This window comes from Pelobates fuscus, chromosome 2, assembly GCF_036172605.1.
Source record: "Pelobates fuscus isolate aPelFus1 chromosome 2, aPelFus1.pri, whole genome shotgun sequence".
Taxonomy (NCBI): domain Eukaryota; kingdom Metazoa; phylum Chordata; class Amphibia; order Anura; family Pelobatidae; genus Pelobates; species Pelobates fuscus.
In genome coordinates, this window is record NC_086318.1 from 175,149,344 (window position 1) to 175,173,196 (window position 23,853).

General features: G+C 38.0%; 1 protein-coding gene across 6 annotated transcripts in view; it reads left to right on the forward strand.

Annotated features, from left to right (window-relative positions):
• ADGRB3 (adhesion G protein-coupled receptor B3) overlaps positions 1 to 23,853 on the forward strand; it is an 880,860-nt gene that overhangs the window by 540,942 nt on the left and 316,065 nt on the right. For all 6 annotated transcript variants that reach the window (XM_063442965.1, XM_063442970.1, XM_063442966.1 and 3 more), the window contains one exon: positions 8,598 to 8,700. In XM_063442965.1, the coding sequence (XP_063299035.1) occupies positions 8,598 to 8,700 (103 nt within the window). The remainder of the gene's footprint in view (positions 1 to 8,597; positions 8,701 to 23,853) is intronic.

Below are 23,853 nucleotides of genomic sequence, written 5' to 3' on the forward strand. Positions count from 1 at the left end.
TGAACCAAAGCACAGCCCCAAACTATGCAAGAGCTATTTAGGGGAGAAGCAGTTAGCTGGTATTCTGTCTTTAATGGAGTAACCAGCACAGCCACCAGATCCCAACCTTATTGAGCTGTTGTGGGAGCAATTTTACTATATGGTTAGTAAGAAGTGAATATCAAGCCTATTCATTATGTAGAAGGTTCTTCAGGAAGCACGGAGTAAAATCTCTTCAGCTTACCTCAACAAATTGAAAATTAGATTGTCTGCAAGACCTGCAAGGCTGTAATTACTGCACATGGAAAATTATTTGATTAAAGCAAAGTTTGAAAGATATAATTACTATTTTATTTAAAATTCATAATATCCAACTTTGACATTTCATGTATTTTGTGAGTGACTTCAAACTACATATATATATATATATATATATATATATATATATATATATATATATATATATAGAAAAAATCCAAAAGCCAGGCACTCCTCCTTTACAAAAAACTTTCAAATGTGTATATGGGCCTAGGTGCAATCCCGCGTTATATATAGAGAAAAAAGCAATGAAGGGAGCACACTAGGTCTTCGTAATAGTGCAAAGTTATTTACTGCATTCCAAGGAATACATCTCTGTGTTATACAAAACAATCAACGTTTCGACCCTGCTGGGTCTTTATCAAGATCTTGATAAAGACCCAGCAGGGTCGAAACGTTGATTGTTTTGTATAACACAGAGATGTATTCCTTGGAATGCAGTAAATAACTTTGCACTATTACGAAGACCTAGTGTGCTCCCTTCATTGCTTTTTTCTCTATATATATATATATATATACACACAAATACACAAACATACACATATATTAATTCACTTTCATTTTACTTAAAGCAGCATTGTCCACTATGGACCAGGTGTATAAGACTCCAAGCCCCCAAGGTGATATGTCCATTTGTATTACGACAGAGAGGGGGAGAAGCTAAAGAGAGCTATACCGCTATACCTACCCAAAGCATTCTATGATTGGTACCTCCATCTTCTGCCTTCTGCTCCTGGTGCTTCATTTGTAAAGAGCCCAAATCACTATTGTACTTGAATGCATCCTTGAGAGAACAAACATGGCTTTGTGATAAAAGCTCATAGGACACTCTAGGATTGTTTTGCAGAATTGTACAGTTTTATCCACAATGAACTATCCAAAAAGTATAAACTTTGGGATGAGGGTCTTTTGTTGGAATTGGTTTTGCACTTTCATTATAATATCATTTGCGGGAGTGAAAGATGGAAAAACATGTATTTAATGTACAGTAATTTTGCAATATGTTAACTGAGACAACTATACAGACAAAAAGTCAGTAGACCATTTCCTATATTGTTTGTATGTTCTAGTATTGGCTAGAACGTTTCTCTATGCAAAACACAGTAGTGTAACAATGTATAGGCGTGCTTGTACTGAAGATGTTTGCACATATGACTATCTATACATATCAGTCATTTAAATTACCTTCTAACAAAATGACATCACCTAATTATTTTGGTGCAAAAGTATTGTAGGGGAAATTGTTTACATATTACTAACTTCTAGACGCGTGGGAATACTGTTCATGATATGAATGATTGACCTAATTGCCACTACTAGTGGAGTAAATACTATGCTTGACAACTTGCTGGGTTTGTCCTTGATTAACTGGGCATGGTAATTGCTAGGGCTCAGGATCATTGGTATATTTTGTGTACAAAGAGAGAGATGTTTGGGCCAACACATCCTCTACCATTTTTTGCTAAAATAACATTATTCTGCCACCTTGGGAAAGTGTTGACCTGGTCTTTTCAATTTTATATAAGTTTTTCTCTGATGGCCTAAATAAAGGAACATGCATTGAATAGACGAGGGCTGTATATTTTAAATATATTTTATCATATACTATTTGGGGTATATCCTAAATATTTACAATCCCAATATGACTTTTTTCTGTCTACTTATGTGACTGCTATGATGCTTTTTCCATCAATATCTATCTAGCCCTTGTTGATAATTTTTCAACATGTTCAACATTCAACATGTTTCAAATATATCATATACAAAAAATATATCTTAAAATATGGCAACATTGTAATATTTTTCATAATATTAAATAATTTAAAATGTTTATTCGAAAATATTAAACCATTTGGAAAACGTATCCATTAATATTAAATTGAGGTCTATTTGACTGAGGATCATATATTTGAAAATCTATCTATCCTGCGCCAATAGGGGTAGGTTGTAGGAGATTTCAAGGCCATCAATATAAATTCCAAAGTATGATAAATGGCTGCCAAATAGAAAAATCTATACAATGAACAAGTATAAGTTGAACTAATTTATGTTCTCTCAGATTAATAATTATCTACAGCATATACTTTTTTTCCTTTACAAATGCAAAACACTGTCAACTTATTTTATGAATTTTAATATATATATATATATATATATATTATATATATATATATATATATATATATATATATATATATATATATTATATTGTTGCATTCATGATTATATTACATGAGTTTTGATAAAATGTTTCAACAGGGACCTTCATAATTTTCAACTCGATCTCATATAAAATGCCATTAAATGCAGTAGGTTTATCATGCTGAATTTTAATTGGATTATATTAAGTCTGTAGATTAATTCTATATAATGACATCCTAAGTCATACATTTTTATAATGTGAATTATATTATTCAAAGCAGAAACAATAATTATACTTCCTATAATTCAAATGTGGTAAAATAAAAAATCTATTCAGCAAAATTAGACATGAACTTAGATTTAATGTGTGAAAAAAAATCCAGTTCATTTAGTGAATATTTAAAATATAAAAAACTCATAAGACTAATATACATCTAATATATATATATATATACTAACATTATTCAGATTTTTTTGTTTCTTAAACTGAATATATAAAATTCAATTATGAACAGAGTAAACTTTCTTATGAATACGCATGCTGTCAAACTTTTCACCAAGGATCTAAAACTATTTATGTTAAGTAATATACGCAGAGATTATCACAAGCTTTCCTAACAAGATTATATTAATAATATAATAAGACATGATAGGATTTTGAATATTTTACAAGCAGAATTATAGAAACTGAACAGAGAGAAAGCAGTGAGGAATGAAGCAAATGGAAACGTGTTAGGGTTACTGTCTGTAAGTCAGTGTTCATAAAAAGGAGACAAAACAACTGATAAGGAGTAAAATACATGAAAAAGATGGACATTGACAAAAAGAGGAAAGACTTACCTCTCATCTAAATTGTTACCTTCATGGTTACAAAGTCTAATTGCAGTCAGTCTGTTGGGTCATATATAAAAGCAATACATAGCAATTTTTCCCACAGGTGTCAAAGGAACATTATTCCCCAAGGCACCAAATCCATATACTTAATGACTGTAAATGAGTTCAAAATGGCAACCCCCTCTACTTCTTCCAAACAGTAAAGGAAGTTTAAAAGATCATACCATTCCTACAGTCAGGGAGAAGGTATGAGAGTTCTCTCATATCACTAATACAATTATATACATCGAGGCTGATTGCTATAATACTTTTTAAATGCCATCTTTTTAGAAAGATATAATTTAACTGATGGGTTAGTTGTATGTATCCACTGAAAACCTGTTTTCTGAAATACACATGTATGCATTTATCATGGGACCCATTATATATGCTGTTTTTTTGTTTTTTTTTAAGTTCTGCATTCGCTTTCAAACAAATTGTGATTTGCCCGAATTTTAGTTGATTGATGGTTCTTCCAAATTCAGTAACTTTGAAACACTACATGGGTGAATCATGAAGCAAACAATAATTAACAATTAATTAACTTTCTTTTGTTTCATGATTGATATTGTTCCTTTTGTGGCACCATTATTAAAAGAAAAAAAAGACGACTGATGCTTAGTGACAGCCACTTGTGTGTTGATTTTATTTACAGATCTAGTGAGAAGTGATCAACACTTTGGCATATTTAATAAAGATATCTTGATCAGCCACAATATTAAAACCACCTGCCTAGTGTCACATTAACATCCACATAAACGCCAGGACCAAACATATCCAGTAGAACATTTCCCAGAGCATAACACTCCCTCTGCCGGCCTTCCTTCTTCACATAGTGCCTCCTGCTGCCATCTCTTCCCCAGGTAAATGATGCACACATGCCCGAACATCTATCTGATCTAAAAGAAGCTGTGATTTATCAGACCACCTATCTGTAGTGAAGAAGGGTGCTTCAAAATCCAAAGCAGAAACCCTCTTGCAAAAAAATTAGACAAAATAGGGTGACCAGCTGAGCCGACCAACCGATTACTGACGCAAAGAGAGCTCCCGATTAAAAGACCCAAAAAGCGAGAGTACACAAGACATGTCCCATGTAGTGGAATACCGAGTCCATGGTGGGCGCAAGAGCCTGGAACCCTTCAACGGCTAAAAAATTAGATGATGTTGACCCACCGGAGAACAGTCAAAGCCTCATGAGCCGAGTAAATGGCCAACCATGGGTGGTGGATGGGGCTCTAATATTGGTAAAGGGGGTGAGCTAGTGTTCCCTTACATTCCCCACCCATCGGGCAGTGATTGTGATAACAGATGGGGACCTAGTGTTCATCCTAGCCCGCAAGATTTGATGGTGTATGAGGTCTCTAACTAAATAGAGAAGTGCAGTGGACATGCCTTTCTCCACCCTCCAATAGTACTTAAGTGCCCCTCCACCCCCGGTGGTTAGGCAACCCCAAGCTACTAGTCAATTCCATCACAATTAAAGAAAATTTACCTACCCCCTCACCCATAAAATGTATTTGCTTTGCCCAAAAAAAGGCCAAATAAAAATTCATAAAGTCACAATACAACTTTGGAAAAAAATAAAAAAACATACTAAATAAAAATAATCAATGTGATGCAGTGTGAATTCAGCTCAGAAAGTGCTTGCAAGGTGGGAAAACCCCTTCTAAGGCCTTTTCCATGGTAAAGATGTAGCTATTTGATTTATATTATTTAGCAGTTTCACATAAATATATTCCTACCCCTCAGCCCTATTTATGCTGTTTGCACTACTATGTAATATATCTGAATATTTTTTTATTCTATCATTGTTCAAATATGTATTATCACAAGTACAAATTTAGTTTACCTCTGGAGTATAGCTTGACAGCCAAGGAATTTTAGAAAGCTCTTTTGAGCTTTATGTTGGTGGTCACGTTATACATATTTCCTTAAAGCCTGTTGCAAAAATATGTTGTAACCATTGTAGTATATATTGTGCTAGGACAGTTCTAGGGCTTTCCTTGGTATTTTTTAGTATACAATATATTGGGCCAAGTCCTAAACAGTTCATAGTGCTGGCACAAGGAAATAGACTTTCTCAGTCTGTGAGCCTTACATGTACTTTCTTTCTCATAACTTTTCTATGCTATGAAAGCTCAGTCAGAGATCTATGTTATTTGGCTTATCAGACCACTCAGACCCCTTTTATTAATGTAAGTGTCATAGTGATCTCCACTGGCAGCTTTAACTATTTGCCCATTGGCTGGTTAGCTTGTGTACTGGTTTGGACTTGGGTTTTCACCAGAATTGCTGATCAGCCCAAATTTGTGTGAATTGTGATTATTTATATACTGCATAGGGTGAACATGAGATTTTAACATTGATAAATAATAAAAAATAGCATTCCAACTGAGCAAACAGTAGGTTAACCAATAGTTGTCACCAGTGGTGTATTTTGGTTTTGTGCTGCCCTAGGCATCACTAAACCTGGGCACCCCCTAGTCTAAATTTGCCCCACCCCTACCGGTGAAGGCCACACCTCTTCCTAATTAAGAAGTTACCCCTTCCTCTTTAGACTATGCATTTCCTTTCAATAAGATACTATTGTGCTAGGGAAGCTTTCCTGGCACTATATTTCCCTATAGTGCCCCCTTTCCTCTCCTCCCCAACTTGGCAATGACAGGGTTAAAACTCCTTAGTCACTTACCTTTATCCAGCTCTGATGTCCCTCAGCACTGGGTCAGGCTCCTCCTCCGGACTTGCATTAGGCTTCCCCATAGGAGAGCATTGTATCAATTATTTCCTATGGGGATTTAGCAGAAGCTGGATGTACTCATGCACAGCGCGAGGACATCCAGCATTAGTTAGGCGGAAGGAGTTAACCCCTCAAGGTAATTATTGCAGTTTCTGAGAAACTGCAATAATTAAACTTGCAGGGTTAAAGGGGGTTGGGACATTGCACCCAGACCACTTTAATGAGCTGAAGTGGTCTGGGTGCCTATAGTATCCCTTTATGCACACACTCTGACAGGCACACACACATTCACTGACAGATACACACTGGCAGATACACACTGACAGTTACACACACACTCAATGACAAGTACACATACGTCACTGACAGACATAGACTCCCTGATCTAACACATGCTCATTCATTGACATACCCACACACCTACACTGACAGACACAAAAACACCGACACTCATTGAAAGACACACACTGATAGTCAAACACAGACTCAATGAAAAACAGACTCTTGCTGATATGACAGACACTGACAAATACACACACATACACACACACCCTCACAGACATACACACACTCACAGACACACACACACACACACACTCAGTATGATTATTAATATTATTATAAAATTTAAAAAAATTCTCCTAGCCTTCCTACCTAGTTTGCCAGGGGCTAAATACACCACTGGTTATCACTCAATCTGTTACTGAACTACAACTCCTATGTGTCTTACTAAGTCTGTGCCCAACAAATTCTGTCTGTCATTGGGTTTTAGTTCAATAACAACATGAGATTTCCGTGCTAGCTACTCCTGTTATAGCATGTTCTCTTGCAATTCACAGACATACATATTTCTTGGAGTAATATTATTTTCAAAAATGTATGAAATATATAACCCAAACAACAGCAAAGCAAATTAGAATGCTTCAATCCAATACATTATATTGTAAAATGGTTTAATAAAAAACATTTTAGATATTTCATAGATTTATGCATGTGATATACACAATTTACAGCTGATCTTAAGAAAATAATAGGACTATAACAATAGCTTGACCTTTCCAAATACAAAGGGTCACGTTGATGTAAAACGCAATTATATACACTCCACTATTTACGTATCCACATGCCTTTGAAAAATTGGGTCTATGAATCTTTCTCTTTGTAATTAATTATATGAAGTCCCAAAAGCTGCTATTTTTAAGACAGAAAATGCACATCCATATCCATAACAACACATTTAACTAAAATAGATAATGTTACAAAATTGATGATAGAATTAGGAAAGATATTTTTTTTTACAAAAGCCGTTGGGTTTGTATAACAGACACACACGGTGTGTGCCTTTTTATGTAAGTGAGGTGTGCTGTTCCCTTTCCAGGCAGCTGTGGAGCAATCAAAGTGTACCTAAACATATAAATTGTGTTTTTGTCCCATAATCCTTCCCTGTCATGGTTTCCACTGTGGTTTTCATTGTGGTTTCTGATTAGTCCATTTTCATTGTGTTTTTGACTTTTTGGAACTGGTCTTAGCTTGTTTCATCAATGATGTGTATCTCTATTACTCTGTCCTGGTCCTGTTTTCTTATTTCTCCGTACATGCGTAATCTGGAGCTTGGCTTGTTTCCGTTCACAATTTTTTCTATTATCTTGTGTTTAGTCTGTCCTCTCTAAGGACCAGTAATACGCTGTGTACTGCTTTCTCTGATTATCAACAAAGTTCTGCGAGTAGTGTATAGTATACTGACTGACAAATAGCATGAAACAAAAGGGATGTAATGCCTTTCATCACAAGCCATGCATTGAGAGAGGTGGTTGATCTCTTGGGCATACTCACATTTGCATTAGTTAAGTAAAAAAAAATAAAAATACAAATCCATTTACAAGTGGACTTTGGGCTCTTTCTTCCTGTTTATTTTTTCCTTATATGGATCGTCTAACTACATCACAAACACATTCAAATTGTCTCCATTATTAATATTATTATTATATGTATAATGTTTTTGCTTTCTTGATTTAAAAAAAATATATTTTTAATATGTTAACACACACACTACTCATATGTACGATGAAACAAAATAGTATGATGCAAGTGGATCTTTCACAAAAGCATGTGCATTAATATTTCCAAATGGTACTACACTTTCTTAGTTGGACACTCCAAGCACCATAACCACTAAAATGTATTGTAGCGGTCATCATGCGAGGAACCTGTAGATTAAATAGAAGCTAATAATGTAAGTGTGTTAAGGTGAAAGATTGCATAGAAAGAATTTTAGAGTCATAACATAAGCTATAGTTGTTAAGGTAATATGAGTCACTATTATTTCACGTTGCACCACTTGTCACCTGTAACAAAAGTTTATATTCAAAATAAGATTGTAAATAATACAAATGTTGCTAATGTGTGCTTTGTTACAAAAGTGATCAAAGAAAATAATAATTTGTAATATAAAAAGGTAGTGGTAATAGAAACCCTTTATTTAATTTGTTATTTCTGAATGATAACTTAGTATGATTTTCATTCCTTGCTGTCCTTTTTCTTCCTTTAGAAATTTTACTGTAGTGAATTCGAAGATCATTGTGGTGACTATTCATCCAGAGCCTAAAGCTAGCGATTCTGTGGTGGAAATTGAACTTGCTCATTTGAACAATGTAAGTAAGCAAAAACAATCAGTTTATCTAAAAGAGAATACAGTTCATTCTGATGCATTTCAATGTGGAAATTAATCCAACACATTTGTATTCACATCAGCGCTGCAAACTTTCGACAAAGCATTTTCAGTTCTCCGAACTTGCTGTACCATAAGTAACATGTTCTTTTAGTTTTAATAACTATTTACAGCTTGCAAGTCCATTTGCAAGGACCTATTTATATACAATAATCCATTGACCACTGAGCGTAAAATATGGAAATTGTTGGTTAAACTGCCAACATTTTTAGTGAGTATAAAATTATAATTTACTTAGAAGAGTTCTGGAAAAGCTCTGTTTTAACCAATATATTGTTACCTGTGTGAGCACTACAAGCTCTGGTACCAGGTAGAGTGATGGTGGCTCATTAATAAATTGTGGGGTTTTTTTAGGAAATTTGTGCTGCATGTAGTTTTAGAATAATTGCTGTTCACACTATGTTGTTGCCACACTAACACAAATGACTAATTTTCCATTAAAAAAAAAATCTGGTTTGGTTTTATTTTTTATTTTTCAAAACATATTGGCGTTGACTACAACCCTAATATTATCCAAGTTAAATATTGAATAATCCCCATAGAAATATAAAAATCATGAGATATTTCTGCTGATTGCTCCAGTTTTAACAAGTGTGCATTACCAGAATCTCAAAGTGAACTCAACGTGAATTTCAATTTTTATTTTTTTTAAGGCTAAACTAGGAACTTAAATATATAGTTGACGTTTCTTTTTTTTTTTAATTTGGCTGTTTTAGGTAGTAATTGAAATCCAGTTTGAATTCATTTTAAATTTCCAACAATTCACACTAAATTGAATAACCCAGTGTGTCCCTAAAGAGACCATTTAGACTTGTTCGAAGTTCAGTGCTCATCCCCACTGGCCTTGGATTTTTCTTTTTTTTCCAAGGGGGTTGGCAATCTTTACAGTGTTCTGGCTCAGTGTTGTTGTAAGCACTCTTGGTCTTTGATATAAAACACACAGAGTATTTATTTCTAGTTACACCCCTGGCTTAGTGACATTGTGCATATTGAATACAAGAAATTATTATATAGTACTTAATCATCCCAAGTTAATAAACACCTACCGTAAGCAGGTTGCTTGATTTAAGACACTTAAAACAGTACAGAGTTTATTAACATGTCAAGGGGTGCCAGTGTTTTATGTCACTGACAGTGGAAATTTATTGTTTTTAGGTTGTAAAGTGTTTACAATGTTTTTTTCTTAATGACAACTCGGTTATTTGTTACCCTGCAATGAACCTGAAAAGCTGTATGTGCTTTAAGTAATAGGAAATATATAAGGGATAAAAATAAGATATTTTGTGTCAGTGAAATATTGTTTCTGAACAAGATTATAAATAGATCTGCTTATACAGTGTTATGTAAAAGAGCTGATTAAAGTGGTCACTAGGGAATTGTAATAATTTGTCTTCGCCTCTGAACTACTTTAGCTTTTTGCATCAATTAGTATTGAAACTCCTTAATTTGTCTTCTAATGCAGGTCAATATCTTTTAGTAGCAGATAACAAAATAGACGTCCTTTTGAACTCTTAATGAACCGTTTAAATCTGATAATTTTGTAATTGTTTTTTTTTTGTAAATCTTAAATTTTAATGGGATAAGGAAAGCAGGTAGTAAACACAGTGGCAGATTTTGCAGACATTGAACTCTTGCTGCTTGTGGATAATGCTTGATGGTTAAACATAGTTACAGCTTCAATGTACTGTCAGCTGGACGAACGATACATAAAGCAGTCACAATGTGATTTCTTACATATTGTACATATCTTCTATGCAACTTAAATTGATATACTGATAAGGACTCATTACTATTGATGGTATACTTACGGTAAGCACATTGATGGACAGTTACTTGTGTCGTCTTAAGAGGGCAAACCTCCTACTGCTTTGTCTGTCACATTAAAAGACCACTTCCTCTCAACAAAGTGGTCTGGGTGCCATGTGCCCCCTCTTTCAACCCTGCAGTTGAAAACTTTGCTGTTCTTTGCAGCGTTAACATGTAATATAACAGATACCATCTGATTGGTGGAGCAATATTTTGCCATACATGCACACTAGCCTCCAAATGCTTTCCTAACTGGTCCAACATTGATGATTTCTTCCTCTCATTAAGTGACTGGAGGTCACAAATTCCCTTACCACCAAACCTGAAAAATATATAACCATACCTACTAATAATAGTGAAGGGGGACAATAAACCTATTACCTCTAAAAAACTAAAAGGGCAAATTAAAATCCATAACTGGTGCAAATAATGAAAATTCAAATGACGTCTGATTCGCAAAAAAGAAATGCAGAAAAAAATTGCAAATTAATTAATCTTCGCTCCATTAGGGCTAACCACAGACTGATCTATCATAGTGGAGAAAACCCTTACAAGCCAACCAATCAGAGCACTCTGATAGCCAATAGAAGTGCACTTTCCCCACACAATGCAATAACTGGCACAGTGTGGGGAAACCTATATACACTATTATTTGTGTGAGGTGTATATATACATATATATGTGTGGTCAGGGGAGGGCTGGCAGCCTTAGGCCTGGGGGGCAAAACCAGTCAAGTGGCCCATTGCGCCACCAAATCAGTTCACCATCCATGCCCACCTTTTTCTGGTTTTATAATGGATATTGATATGAGGCTAATCAGTAGCTCTTTGCCATACCCGCTCCTTCACGGCTGCGACTTTCAATGTTGTCAGAGCCAGGCTGAGAATCTCTGAGCCTGTGCTCTGACTCACTAACTGAGCGCCGGAACCACGAGGGAGAGGATATGATCTGACTGCACCTACTGCTGGTGCGCACCAGTGGACCACCAGCGAATCGTTTAAATTAAATATGCTGGTGTACCCAACTTGTGAGCTGTGTTGGCCGCCGGGCGCCTCTGTTGTCATGGCACCCTGCGTGACCGCACAGCTTGCCCACCCTAACGGCTGGCCCTGCTGACACACACTGATGTTACTACTTAGACATCCCTCAATATTAATACAGACATCAGAGTAAACACCAATAAACTGTGGAAACAGAGCTGATCCCCCCAAATTTATAAAGGTTTGCTTAGAGGATTTATTGTAAGATTAAATCATGCCTCCTCCTCTCTCTCCCCCATGCGCTGCTCTGTAGGCTGGGAGGAAGTGAAGAGTAATCAGTCTCTCAGCACAACGCCACCTGTGGCTGCATGGGGAACAGCTGTTTAATGTAATGCTTGCAGGACGGCCAGCTGCCGCAGAACCTCTTTGTTTCCGTCTCTGCAAAGGGCTCTAGGCACTGCTTGTTGTGAGTGTGAGCCACTGTAAATTAGGGGCAGAGGGCACTTGCACTGCGGTCAAGACGGGTCTGGGCAGGAGGAGAGTGCAGTGCAATCAGTGCACTCCCCTCCTGTGGGTCACCAGTAGACTGGTGCACCTGCCCAGGATCAGAGCCGGTGCAAGGATTTTTGCCGCCCTAGACAAAATATAAATTTGCCGCCCCCCCATGTGACATCACAATGCCCCACCCATATGATCTGCCATATGAACTAACGCCAGTGCTGCACACAGTGTGTGTTTACATTAAAAAGCCTGCAGGGACAAGCTATAGACACCAGAACCACTTCATTAAGCTATAGTGTCCCTTTAATGTGAGGTAAATTATAGATTAGTGTCACTAATAATATACTAGATTGCCTACTTACAATTAGATGAGGATGATGATGGGCTGCAGTTTGGCTCCACTGGTCTGGTGTAGAACAGGACCTCTGGAGGCTGTTTGCAACTGTGGTCACAAAATTCAACGTTCTGGGAGAATTGGAAGCAGCTCCATTTTTTGGGGGCCTCTTACACAGCTCAAGGTCTGGGCCCCAGTGCCTGACGGTGAGTATGCCCATAAGGCCCACTCATAAGTCCACTTATATGTTCCACCCACCCACCCATGAGCTCGCTCACAGGGAGTGGAGTGTGTAGGGGATGTGTTATGTGTTATCTCATATGTGTGCTTATGGTATGTAGTGTATAGGGATACCAGTTTGTGCAGGTGATGCAGTGTGTTTGTGTGTAGTGGAAGCAGTGTGTATTTGTGTATAAGGGATGTATTATGTGTTTCTGGTTGTGTGTGAGGGATGCATTGTGTGAATCTGTGTTTGTATGCATAAGGGATGCAAGGTGTGTGTCTGTATGTGTTTGCATTGAGTGTAAGAGATGCATTGTGTTTCTGTGTGTATGTAAGAAAAACAGTGTGTGTGTTTGCATGTGTGTGTAAGGGTTTGCATTGTATGTTTCTGTGTATGTGTGCAAATGATGCATTGTCTTTGTGTGTGTGTGTAATGGATGCATTGTGTGTTTCTCTGTGTGTAAGGGAAGCATGTTGTGTTTCTGTGTATGTATAGGGGTGCATTGTGTGTGTGTGTGTGTGTGTGTGTGTGTGTGTGTGTGTGCGTAGTGTTAAAGAGCTCCCTGTCTTGCCCCCTGTCCTATAGAGCTGTCCCTTCTGTCCCTTAGAGCTCTCCCCTGCCCCTTAGTGGTCTCTCCCCCACCCTCCCCTAGCGGTCTCTTCTCACACTCACCCACCCTCCCTGTGCTCTTCTCATCCCCCCTCCACCCTCCCTGTGTTCTTCTCACTCCTCCCTCTGTGTGTTCTCACCCCCCCTGTGTTCTTCTTACCCCCCCCTCCTCCCTGTGTTCTTCTTACTCACCCCTTCTTCTTCTTACCCCCCTTCTTCTTCTTACCCCCTTCTTCTTCTTAACCCTCCTACTTCTTCTTACCCCCTCTTCTTCTTCTTACCCCTTCCTTCTTCTTCTTACCCCATTCTTCTTCTTACCCCCTTCTTCTTCTTACTCCCCCCTCTTCTTCTTACTCCCCCCTCTTCTTCTTACTCCCCCTTCTTCTTCTTACTCCCCTTTCTTCTTCTTACTCCCCCTTCTTCTTCTTACCCCCCTCTTCTTCTTACCCCCTTCTTCTAATTACTCCCCACTCTTTTTCTTATCTCCCCTCCTTCTTACTTCCCCCTTCTTCTTACTCCTCCCCTCTTATTATCCCCCTCCCCTCTTCTTACTCCCTCTCTTCCCTCTTCTTACTCCCTCTCTTCCCTCTTCTTACTCCCCCCTCCCTCTTACTCTCCCCCCTCCCCTATTCTTACTCTCCCCCTCCCTCTTCTTACTCTCCCCCTCCCTTCTTCTTACTCTCCCCCCTCTTCTTACTCTCCCCCCTCCCCTCTTCTTACTCTCCCCCCTCCCCTCTTCTTACTCTCCCCCCTCCCCTCCCCTCTTCTTACTCTCCCCCCTTCCCCTCCCCTCCTCCCCTCCCCTCTTCTTACTCTCCCCCCCCTCCCCTTACTCTCCCCCCCCTCCCCTCTTCTTACTCTCCCCCCTCCCCTCTTCTTACTCTCCCCCCCTCCCCTCTTCTTACTCTCCCCCCTCCCCTCTTTTTACTCTCCCCTATTTTTACTCTCCCCCCCTCCCCTCTTTTTACTCTCCCCCCCTCCCCTCTTTTTACTCTCCCCCCTCCCCTCTTTTTACTCTCCCCCCCTCCCCTCTTTTTACTCTCCCCCCTCCCCTCTTTTTACTCTCCCCCCCTCCCCTCTTTTTACTCTCCCCCCTCCCCTCTTCTTACTCTCCCCCCCTCTTTTTACTCTCTCTCTCCGCCCCCCCCCCCCCCTCTTTTTCTTACCCCCTCCCCTGTAGGTGGCCGAGCTGCACTCCGGTCCGCGGTCCCGGCCGGAGTGATAGGAAGGTGCTCAGTGTGCACCTTCCTGTCAGTCCGGCCGGGTACAGGAAACAGAAACTCCTGTTCCGCGCGGAACAGGAGTTTCTGTTTCCTGTACCCGGCCGGACTGACAGGAAGGTGCACACTGAGCACCTTCCTATCACTCCGGCCGGGACCGCGGACCGGAGTGCAGCTCGGCCACCTACAGGGGAGGGGAGGTGAGGGGAGGGAAAAGCAGCTGCAGCCGTCTGAGCGCTCTTTACAGAGCGCTCGGCGGCTGCAGCATTTAAAGGGCCGGCCCGCCGCGGCCGGTCCTAAAATAATTTCGGGCGGCCTGGGGGGCAATTGCCTCCCTGCCCCCCGGCCCAGCCCGCCCCTGTGTGTGGTAGGTTCTATTATTTCTTTTGAATAGGGTTGGTATAGGGACTGGGGACCCCTTGTTTCCTGGTGGGAAAGTTTACACTGGTTTAAATCTTCCTACAGCAATTTAAAAAACAGGACATATTAGGGGGGATTTAGCATGGCAAAAATGAGCTTTTCTGGATGAATCACCATGAAAACCAAGAGAATGTAACATCGCAACATTTTATGGAAAGATACTGCAATAATATTCTATGTTTTAATTCAGTTTCTGATGCTTGTCTGTGTGTCTGAAATCCTGTGCTGACTCCATAATGGGCTGCTGACAATATGAGTTTTTGATTTCTTGTAAAGAACTATTGTGTGTCAATCTAAGTCTCACAGCATTATTTCTTGCTTTGTTACTATCTACTTCCAATCTTGTTTCATCCATTATATGTTAATGCACAGTATATTGGTTATAAATGTCCTTATTTGATCTCTCTCACTTAAAAAAAACATTTAGAAGTGTTTACTCTGCTTGCCGAATTGCAATTCTCCATACACTTCATTGGAGGAATTACTATTCAGTAAGCAGAATAAACCCTTGCTTACTCTGTTACGAAAATCCATCCCTAAATGCTTAAAATTCAAATGCATTAACTAATAGCACATAGACTGAGGTATTGAGGTGAGAATTCTATTGTGATGGTTAACACTATTTGAATTACATTGCATTTCTGCCTTAAATTGTACATATGCACACGGTGCAATAGCGTATGCAATGCTACCATAGTTAAACTCTGCCCATGAATGCTGAGAGTGAGTGGGCTATGAGTGCCAGGTAATGGTGAAATAGCAAATTTAAAGCCCAAGCACTTCATGCACAATGGAACATTTTTAGCCAAAGAAAAAAGACAGCATATTGAACATGCTGTGAAAAGTCTTTTTAATCTTTTTCACACACATTAAAAATAATTTTCACAAACACGTGTTTTGCCTGCCACCCTTAATTGCATGATTGGCCAAATTTATGTAATTTTCCTGCCAGGCTGGGAAAGACATAGTAAATCGTGCAAACACGAGTGGAGGTATAGAATGCAAGATTATGGATAGATGCAGTATTTATGCAAAATAATAAAGGAAAACCATGAGAAAAAAAATAGCTGGAATTATAATCCTTTGATTTCAAGACAGAAGGTACTCGAAGATTAAAGTAGGATAAGAATTATGAAGGTGGAGAGTTGGACAATGTCAAGGAAGTGCAGGCACGGCTCAGGCTACCCTCAGGACAGACATGTTTGAATGACAGAGCAAGAAGTTCCTGAGTTTCAAACAAAAGGAGGTTATTAAAATAGACTTCTTAGCACAGAGGATTGCTAGTAGAAAGGGGTGTGCATTAAGACAGGGAGAAGGTGCCTCACAAATGTGGTCACTTGTGGTCATATTTCCTGTTAAAATCTTCATAATTTATACACATTTTTAGAATTATTTTAGTTGATATCTAATAATTTAAACTGTCGCTTTGGGGGGGGGGGGGGCGAGGGGGGGAGTTGTTGTTTTTTTTGACAAATTATATTATAAAGAGCTTTAGGTGCAGAGTTTTCCAAGGAAAGGACAATGAAATAAGAACAACTTCACAAAAAAATTTTGCAACAGAAATATAATAATTAGTATCAGTAGACTTTTAAAGTTCAAGTAGAATAGAAGTAGTGATTAAGCAGAAGGTTAACTATATTGTCATAAGTGTTGCTTCTCTGAAATATGTAGACTGGTTGGATATGTAGAAGAGAGGTTGCCATTGTTGTCAGAGGGTGTTTGATGGCAAATGAGGTCTAAGTTTTAAAATTGGTTTGTAATGGAGGGGCTGAAAATATAATGGGGAGAGATGAAGGATAATGGAGAAATGGTTACGTGTAAGTGTGTGAGGGAGAGGAAAAAGGTGATGAGAGAAAGAGGAAGAAGAAGAGGAAAACAGCAAAAACAAAAACAAAAAAAACAATAAGGATTGAAGATGCTGATTTTTTCTTTGGAGAGGAGAAGATAAGGTATATGCCCTCTATAAGCTATCAGCTAATACCCTGTTCAGCTCTTCTAATGAAATGTTTCTAACCTATTTTGGATGGAAGCCAACAGTGTCCTCCACTGTGGTGATCTAGTGATGGAGCGTCAGCATGCTCCTCTGCCGCCAGAGGATATGATCAGAGATTTAGATGCAATTAGTTACAGATTTTTTGTAACAAGATATTGGCATCAAGGTATGATGGACCATGCATCCCTAATGGCTGCAGAGGTTGATGGCTGCAGCATCTCCCTCTAAATGTTTCATGGTTAAATGTATGAGTTGCCAATAGGGGGCTATAGTCGGACATTGCTACCAAAAGTGGAACAGAGAGCTCACTTCCTATTCACACTACCAACACAGAATTTAAATCTTAGCATTGAATTTGTGCAGTAGTTGTGAGTTGTGATAGCAATGCTTTAATAGTTTGTAATTGGTCTCCTGTATGTCCATCTGGTGATGTCCATGTGTAGAGTCGTCTCGGAGGATGTTGGATGAAGGTGTTTGCTATGACAAGAGAATTATCTTGACAGAATTGTACTAATCTCTGACCTGCTTCATTTTGAACTCCAAGGCCAAACTTGCCAGTAATTCCAGGTATCTTTTGGTTCCCTACTTTAGCATTCCAGTCTCCTATGAGGATAGTAACATCTTTTCTTGGTGTTATATCTATCATGTGTTGAATATCTTCATATAACTCTACAATTTCAGCCTCTTCAGCATCCATGGTTGGAGAATAAACTTGGATCACTTTGATGTTAAACGGCTTGCCTTGAATTTGAATTGAAATCATTCTGTCATTTATTGGGTTGTAGCTGAGCACTGCTTTGCCCACCCGATTATTCAATATGATGGCTACTCCATTTTTTCTGCAGGATTCTTGACCACAGTAGAAGATGTGATGGTTTTCTGATGTGAAATGTCCTATTCCAGTCTATTTGAGTTCACTAATTCCCAGGACATCGATGTTTAACCTTGTCATCTCATGTTTGATCACATCCAATTTGCCTTGGTTCATAGTTCTAACATTCCAGGTTCCTATGTTAAATTGTTCTTTGCAGCAGCGGACTTTCCTTTCCCCTCCAAATACATCCGCAGTTGCGTGTCCTTTCGGCTTTGGCCCAACTAGTTCATTAGATCTGGTGCTACCTGTACTCGCCCTCTGCTCTTCCTCAGTAATGCGGTAGGCACCTTCTGGCCTCAGGGGCTCATCTTCCAGTGTCATATCGTTATGTCACTGGTTGCGCTTGTCCATATAGTTATCTATTATATTATATAGTTGTTCTATAATATTATTGTATCAAGCAGAATGTCTGCAAGTAATGATTGGAAAGCACAAAAAAAAAAAAAAGCAATCGGTTTCTTCTCCTACATTTTACACAAGTGGCTTTGGCTCACTTTATCTTTGATTTAGTTTGTTTGAATCATCATAAGAAATTATCACAATCTGTTAGGAATTGCCCTCTCCCTTGGTTCTATGGATGCCCCCTAAACTGCATTACTCTGAAAACTGTCCATAAGTAGATGCTTATAAACTGTTGCAAGATATTAAAAAAATATCACTGCCTTATTCATTTTTTTTATTGTGTTTGTTCTGTTGGTATCTCTATATAAATAACAAAATTTCTAAAATGTGAAATGCTCATTTAAGATTTATTTGTTGAAATCTCAAGTGCTTTAGCGATATCAAACAAAATTAGCTTTTTTCATATTGAAAACCTAATTTGTAGCCAAAATGAATTATTAATTTAAAAGTTGAAGAAACACTCCTTGTTCTTTTTTTCTTTTTTACTATGTTTTCCTTTGTCTTTCCTTTGTATATCCCGTTGTATATCTTATAAAATAAACAATATAATTTTTTTTTTGTCATTGATGTACATCTGACTTAAAATTGCAACTTACCAGTGTGAAGTGACTCGCTAGAAAGATATGTTTTATACATATGATTTTTGTTTACATAATCACTGAACTTCATCTGGTGCTTAGTTGTTCTGGAGTTTACCTCCAGGTGCTGTTTTGGTGATGTTTCATTGTTGCTTGCTAGGAATTTCTATTTGGTTTGTTTCTGCACTTTGTTGTTATGTATTATATCATGTTTGTTTGTTTGTTTGTTTGTTTGTTGTTTTCAAATATGATCCTGTTCTACTTGATCCTAGTTTTCAACTGATTTCTTCATGTATGATTGCTTACCGTCTGCCTTCATACATTGTTACAATCTTTCTTTGGTCACTTTACTCAAAATTTATCTTAAATGTATCCATTACTAATTACTGATCTATTACATACATTCTAATTTTCAACTCTTGGCGTCAAATGAGCAATTGTTTCCTTCTGTCTAGTATACTGATGTTTCTGTAAATGGAATGCAAGCAAAGATGTCCAACAGTTTATTTTGAACACATTTACATTTACACAAATAAAAGCTAAACTTACTTCTCTAGAAACCATTAACGCATTAAATGTGAGGCATATATTTCTTACATATGTTTTTGCACATACAACTACTAGAGTATTCCTATAAATAAGGGCAGAGCAGCCATAGAAGGGGGGCAGCCTGAGAGGGTGTATGTTGTGTCATCACAAAGGCTTCAAGTTGTGAGAGGAGGACATGGGGCTCTGGTGTGTGAGAGGGGAATAAGTGGCTGCAGGGTGTGATGGTGGGACATAGGGGCTACTGGGTGTGAGAGAGAATGTGCAGCTTCAGGCTGTGAGACGGGACATGGGGCAGAAGGGTATGAAAGTTGGACATGGGGCTGCTGGGTGTGAGAGGGAATGTGTGTCTGCTAGGTGTGAGAGGGGGACATGGGGTTGCTGGGTGTGAAAGGGCAACAAAGACTGAGGATTGTGAGAGGGGACATGGGCTGCTGGGTGTGAGAGGGCGGCATGGGTCTGTAAGTCATAGGGGGGGGAACATTCAATTTCTGATGAAATTATTTTTAAAAAGTCAACAGTATACTACCTTCTCCCTCTTACTTAGCTTGGGTCTTGGTGGGAGGGGTAGCCCCCCATGTGCACTGGGCCTGCACTGAAGCAATTAAGCTGGAGCAATTGAGGACCTGCTCTTTATATCAATGCGCTGGCAGTGCCACCCCTAAAGGGGCCACCCAAGAAGATCCCTTGAAGATCCCTGCTGGCCTTTGCCCATTGCCATTGTTGCCCACTGGGCATCTGCACTGTTTGCCTGATGGTCAGTCCTGGCCTTTTTGCAGTATATAAAAACATGTTGATAATAGGTCTGTTTTGAGTTAAAGACTGGTGTTATGCATTGAGAGAATTATCCACTGCACAGTTATAAAGAATTACTTGGTTTTCACGAAACATAAAACACACGGGCTATCAATCAGACTCAGCAAAGTTATACAATACTATACAAAGGGTATATTGATAATTTATCACTTACGTATGTAATATCTACTACAGCTGCATGGCAGATATCACTGCTATTTCATTATAATATGTAAATCATGCCCATAAGATATGCATCGTGTCATTGTGCAATGATTAATGATAATTTATTATGCTAATACATATTATCATTTTAGCTACAATATTTTACAATGTTATGCCTGTAGCTCAATTATATTTGCCCTGAATAGCAATATTAATAGGATAATTATTAAATACTAATAATAAAGTAAAATACCTTAATTCCAGTTTTGCGTTAATGGGATCAACATGTACCCCGTTTTCTGATGTTATTAACTATTTCAGTGCAAGAAGAAGAAACAAGTCATAATTCTCTTTTTCAAATGGATAATGTTTAGAACATTCATTAAAAAACCATTGCATTTAATTAAAGGTAGTTTTTCATTAAATATTTTATATTAATCATCAGCATATGAACTCAGTCCATTGATGTGGCTATCCAAAATCAGTAGTAACCATGGTTGTTAGCATGCTTAGTATCCCTTACCTGTATGCCCTATCTGCTTTCTTTTTTTCTTATTTTGTAATCTGGAATACCTCATATGATCAGGGCCAAATTAACATAGGGGTTATTGGAGTGGCATCTCTAGATCTTTGCTTTGAAATAAAAAATAAATCTTCTACAATACATATTTCCAGTTGGTTTTCTTTTTTATTATTCCTTATAAATAGATGACTGCCATTAAAGATTAACTCCACTCATTATATATCAGGATTGTGATTTTTATTTGTTAATAGCTTCCCAGTTGATGATAAGTACAATACAAAAAGCCTGTATTGTGTGACTATGTGACCCAGACCTGCAACATTGTAATCATACAGGAGGGAGAATCCTGAGGTCCCTTGGACCTGTAATAGGTTTGCGAAATGTCACACATGTAGTCCATAATAGTGATATTGAAAAAAAAAATATCATAAAAGTGATATTGCTGTATAGTGTTTCAGGGAAAGAAGGAGCCTGTCTCAAATACTGTGGAGGAAACATCTGCCACCTATAAGATGATGGTGAAGAGTAGTGATTGATGCCTGAGGTAAATGTCTGACATTTATCATTGAGGATAAGCGATGACAGTAGACACGGAGTCCTATAAAATCATTGTGAACACAGGAAATAGTGTTAAGATGAGGCAGGAATTAACAAGGAATTGATGAAGTAAAGAGAAGAGAACACTTATTTGACCTAATAGTTGTAGACTTAAGTAAAGTCATAGATGGGTGAGCAATGCACTCTAAGAATTGTGTATTTGTGGAGACTGATTATAATGTTTCTACCAAAAGAGATTGATATTCCTGCACTCCGCATGATGTCCAATTCAGTAGGATCAAAGCTGGACCAGATTCTTTAAATTTAAAATAAAAAAATTAAAATAATTTTTCTAAAATTTGTATTCTTATTCCTAAAATAAGCTAAAAAAAGAAGACAGAAACCAAATAAATAAAACTGCAGAGACAATACACCTGGTTTGACAATGTTAGTGTCCATTGTGTTTTAATCATTGGCAAGCTGCCTTGCACAGTATTCAAAATTCTAAACACATTTTACCCTTGAGTGATGGCCAATGTACCCATGTGATTTAATCAGAGAGAGTATACCTGAATGCTAAATTATGGCCAATATACACTGTACTTTTAATTGCTCCTAGAACTATGAGTCTTTCTAATCCCAATGAAACTGAGCCATTCATGGATGCCTCACAAGTGAATTATCCCAATAAAAGCCAACTAGATGTTACAATGATCAAATTCTCATTACCATGTGGCAGCATCAGAAGCCTCTGTGAGTCCCAGTACAGGCTGATCCCAGCATGACTGAGCTATTGAAACCTTGAACATGAGACAGTCAAGCAATTCTGTATTTGATGCTGTTTAGGATATGTTATCAATGTGTCAACTAGTTGCAGACATCAAATGCTTCAGCACATAGTCTAGTCCTTTGTACACACAGGGATGTATCAACAAACAAAAACACACACAACCTATTATTACAGTGAAAGGCAACATGGTGAGGGTATATAAACAAATGAATTTACACCTTTTTTCACACTTCTACTCAATATGCAAAACGACTTCTCCAAATACTCCATGAAGATAAAATCACAAAATATCTACAGTAAATAGAGAAACAAAATACATAGAATGGTATTGTATGGACACCTATAATTTTAGGAGTGGTTAAACTGCCCTCACAAACCAACACGTTTCAACAATCAAGCCTTCTTCTAGTGCTGGTGAGTTTATCCACAGTCTGGAATTTATTAGGTCTTTCAAACAGGGACCATATGTTTCCTGTTTCCGGAGATCGGGTTAAAAAATGAATCGATGGGACCTGTGGTGATGGAAGACTAGATATGGCATTATGTAAAGGGATGCATCAACGCCGTATTCCGGCTATGTTCCAGGGGTCTGTGATGTCATCAGTGAGAGCCAGAAATGACTTCACGTCTGAGCCCGATCACCGGCAACAGGAAACATATGTTCCCTGTTTGAAAGATGACATAAATTTCAGACTGTGGATTAACTCACCAGCACTTGAAGAAGGCTTGATTTACTAAATGCATTTGCTGCTATTTACTACAAACCTTTATATTTGTTTGCACTTTAATTTCTTGGGTTACTGGAAGGTGGTGAATGGTACCCATTTGTGGACCAATTTCTCTTTTATACTCCCACTACCACTCTAAGATTTTTTCTGTACATGTTTTTAATTTGTGTTAATAAATATTCCTGTGGTGGGACCCTTTGATGTCCTGTTTCCTGCTCTTGGAAAGCTGGATCTCCTGTAGCTATAACTGGCACCCGTAAACTTATTTTACTGAGCCTGTTACGGCTCTGTGATATGTGAGTGATATTCCTACCTCACCCTTCAACCATATATGTTTTTAAAGTTCACACTATGTATGTTGTGTTTCTGTGTTTTATTTTAGGCACCTTATATTGATTTATGATACCAAATTTATCAAGTATATGCATGTATATTTATTTATTCATTGTGTCATAATGTTTTCCCTACTGGTATATATATTAGTTTTTGTTTGATTATATCAGTTAAGTGTTTTGGGGAAGCGCTTGTTTTATATATCAGTTTGACACTAATTTGAGCACTATATTCATTTTGAAGTGCCTGACATACTTTTATTATTTTTTCTTTTATTTTATAAGACGTATTCTTTGCCATTCACATTATAATTCTCTCCTTTTTATTTTGATTCTTTCTCATTTTTATTTTCTGTTTCTCCCTCCTCTGCCTCCTTCTCTATTCATATATTTTTTTGTGTATAATAGTACAACTTTGTGAACTTGCTGTTACCTGCCCTCCTAATAATTGTGAGAGATATCACATTGCACAAGCTTGACAAAGACCTCTTGGTAGGTCGAAACGTTGATGTCTGTTTTGTTACAATAAATCTGCCTGCGGCTTTCACACTTTGAGCACCTGGAAATCTTTTTTTGCTTTTTTTGCACAAAGGGTGTCCTGAACAAACATGGTTGTGCCACTGTTTGTACCTTGTATAATATTATGACATAGGCCAATTCTGAGTGGAGAGGAGTGGATAGTGGAGAGAATAATAAAATCACCAAGACCCGGTCTTAATT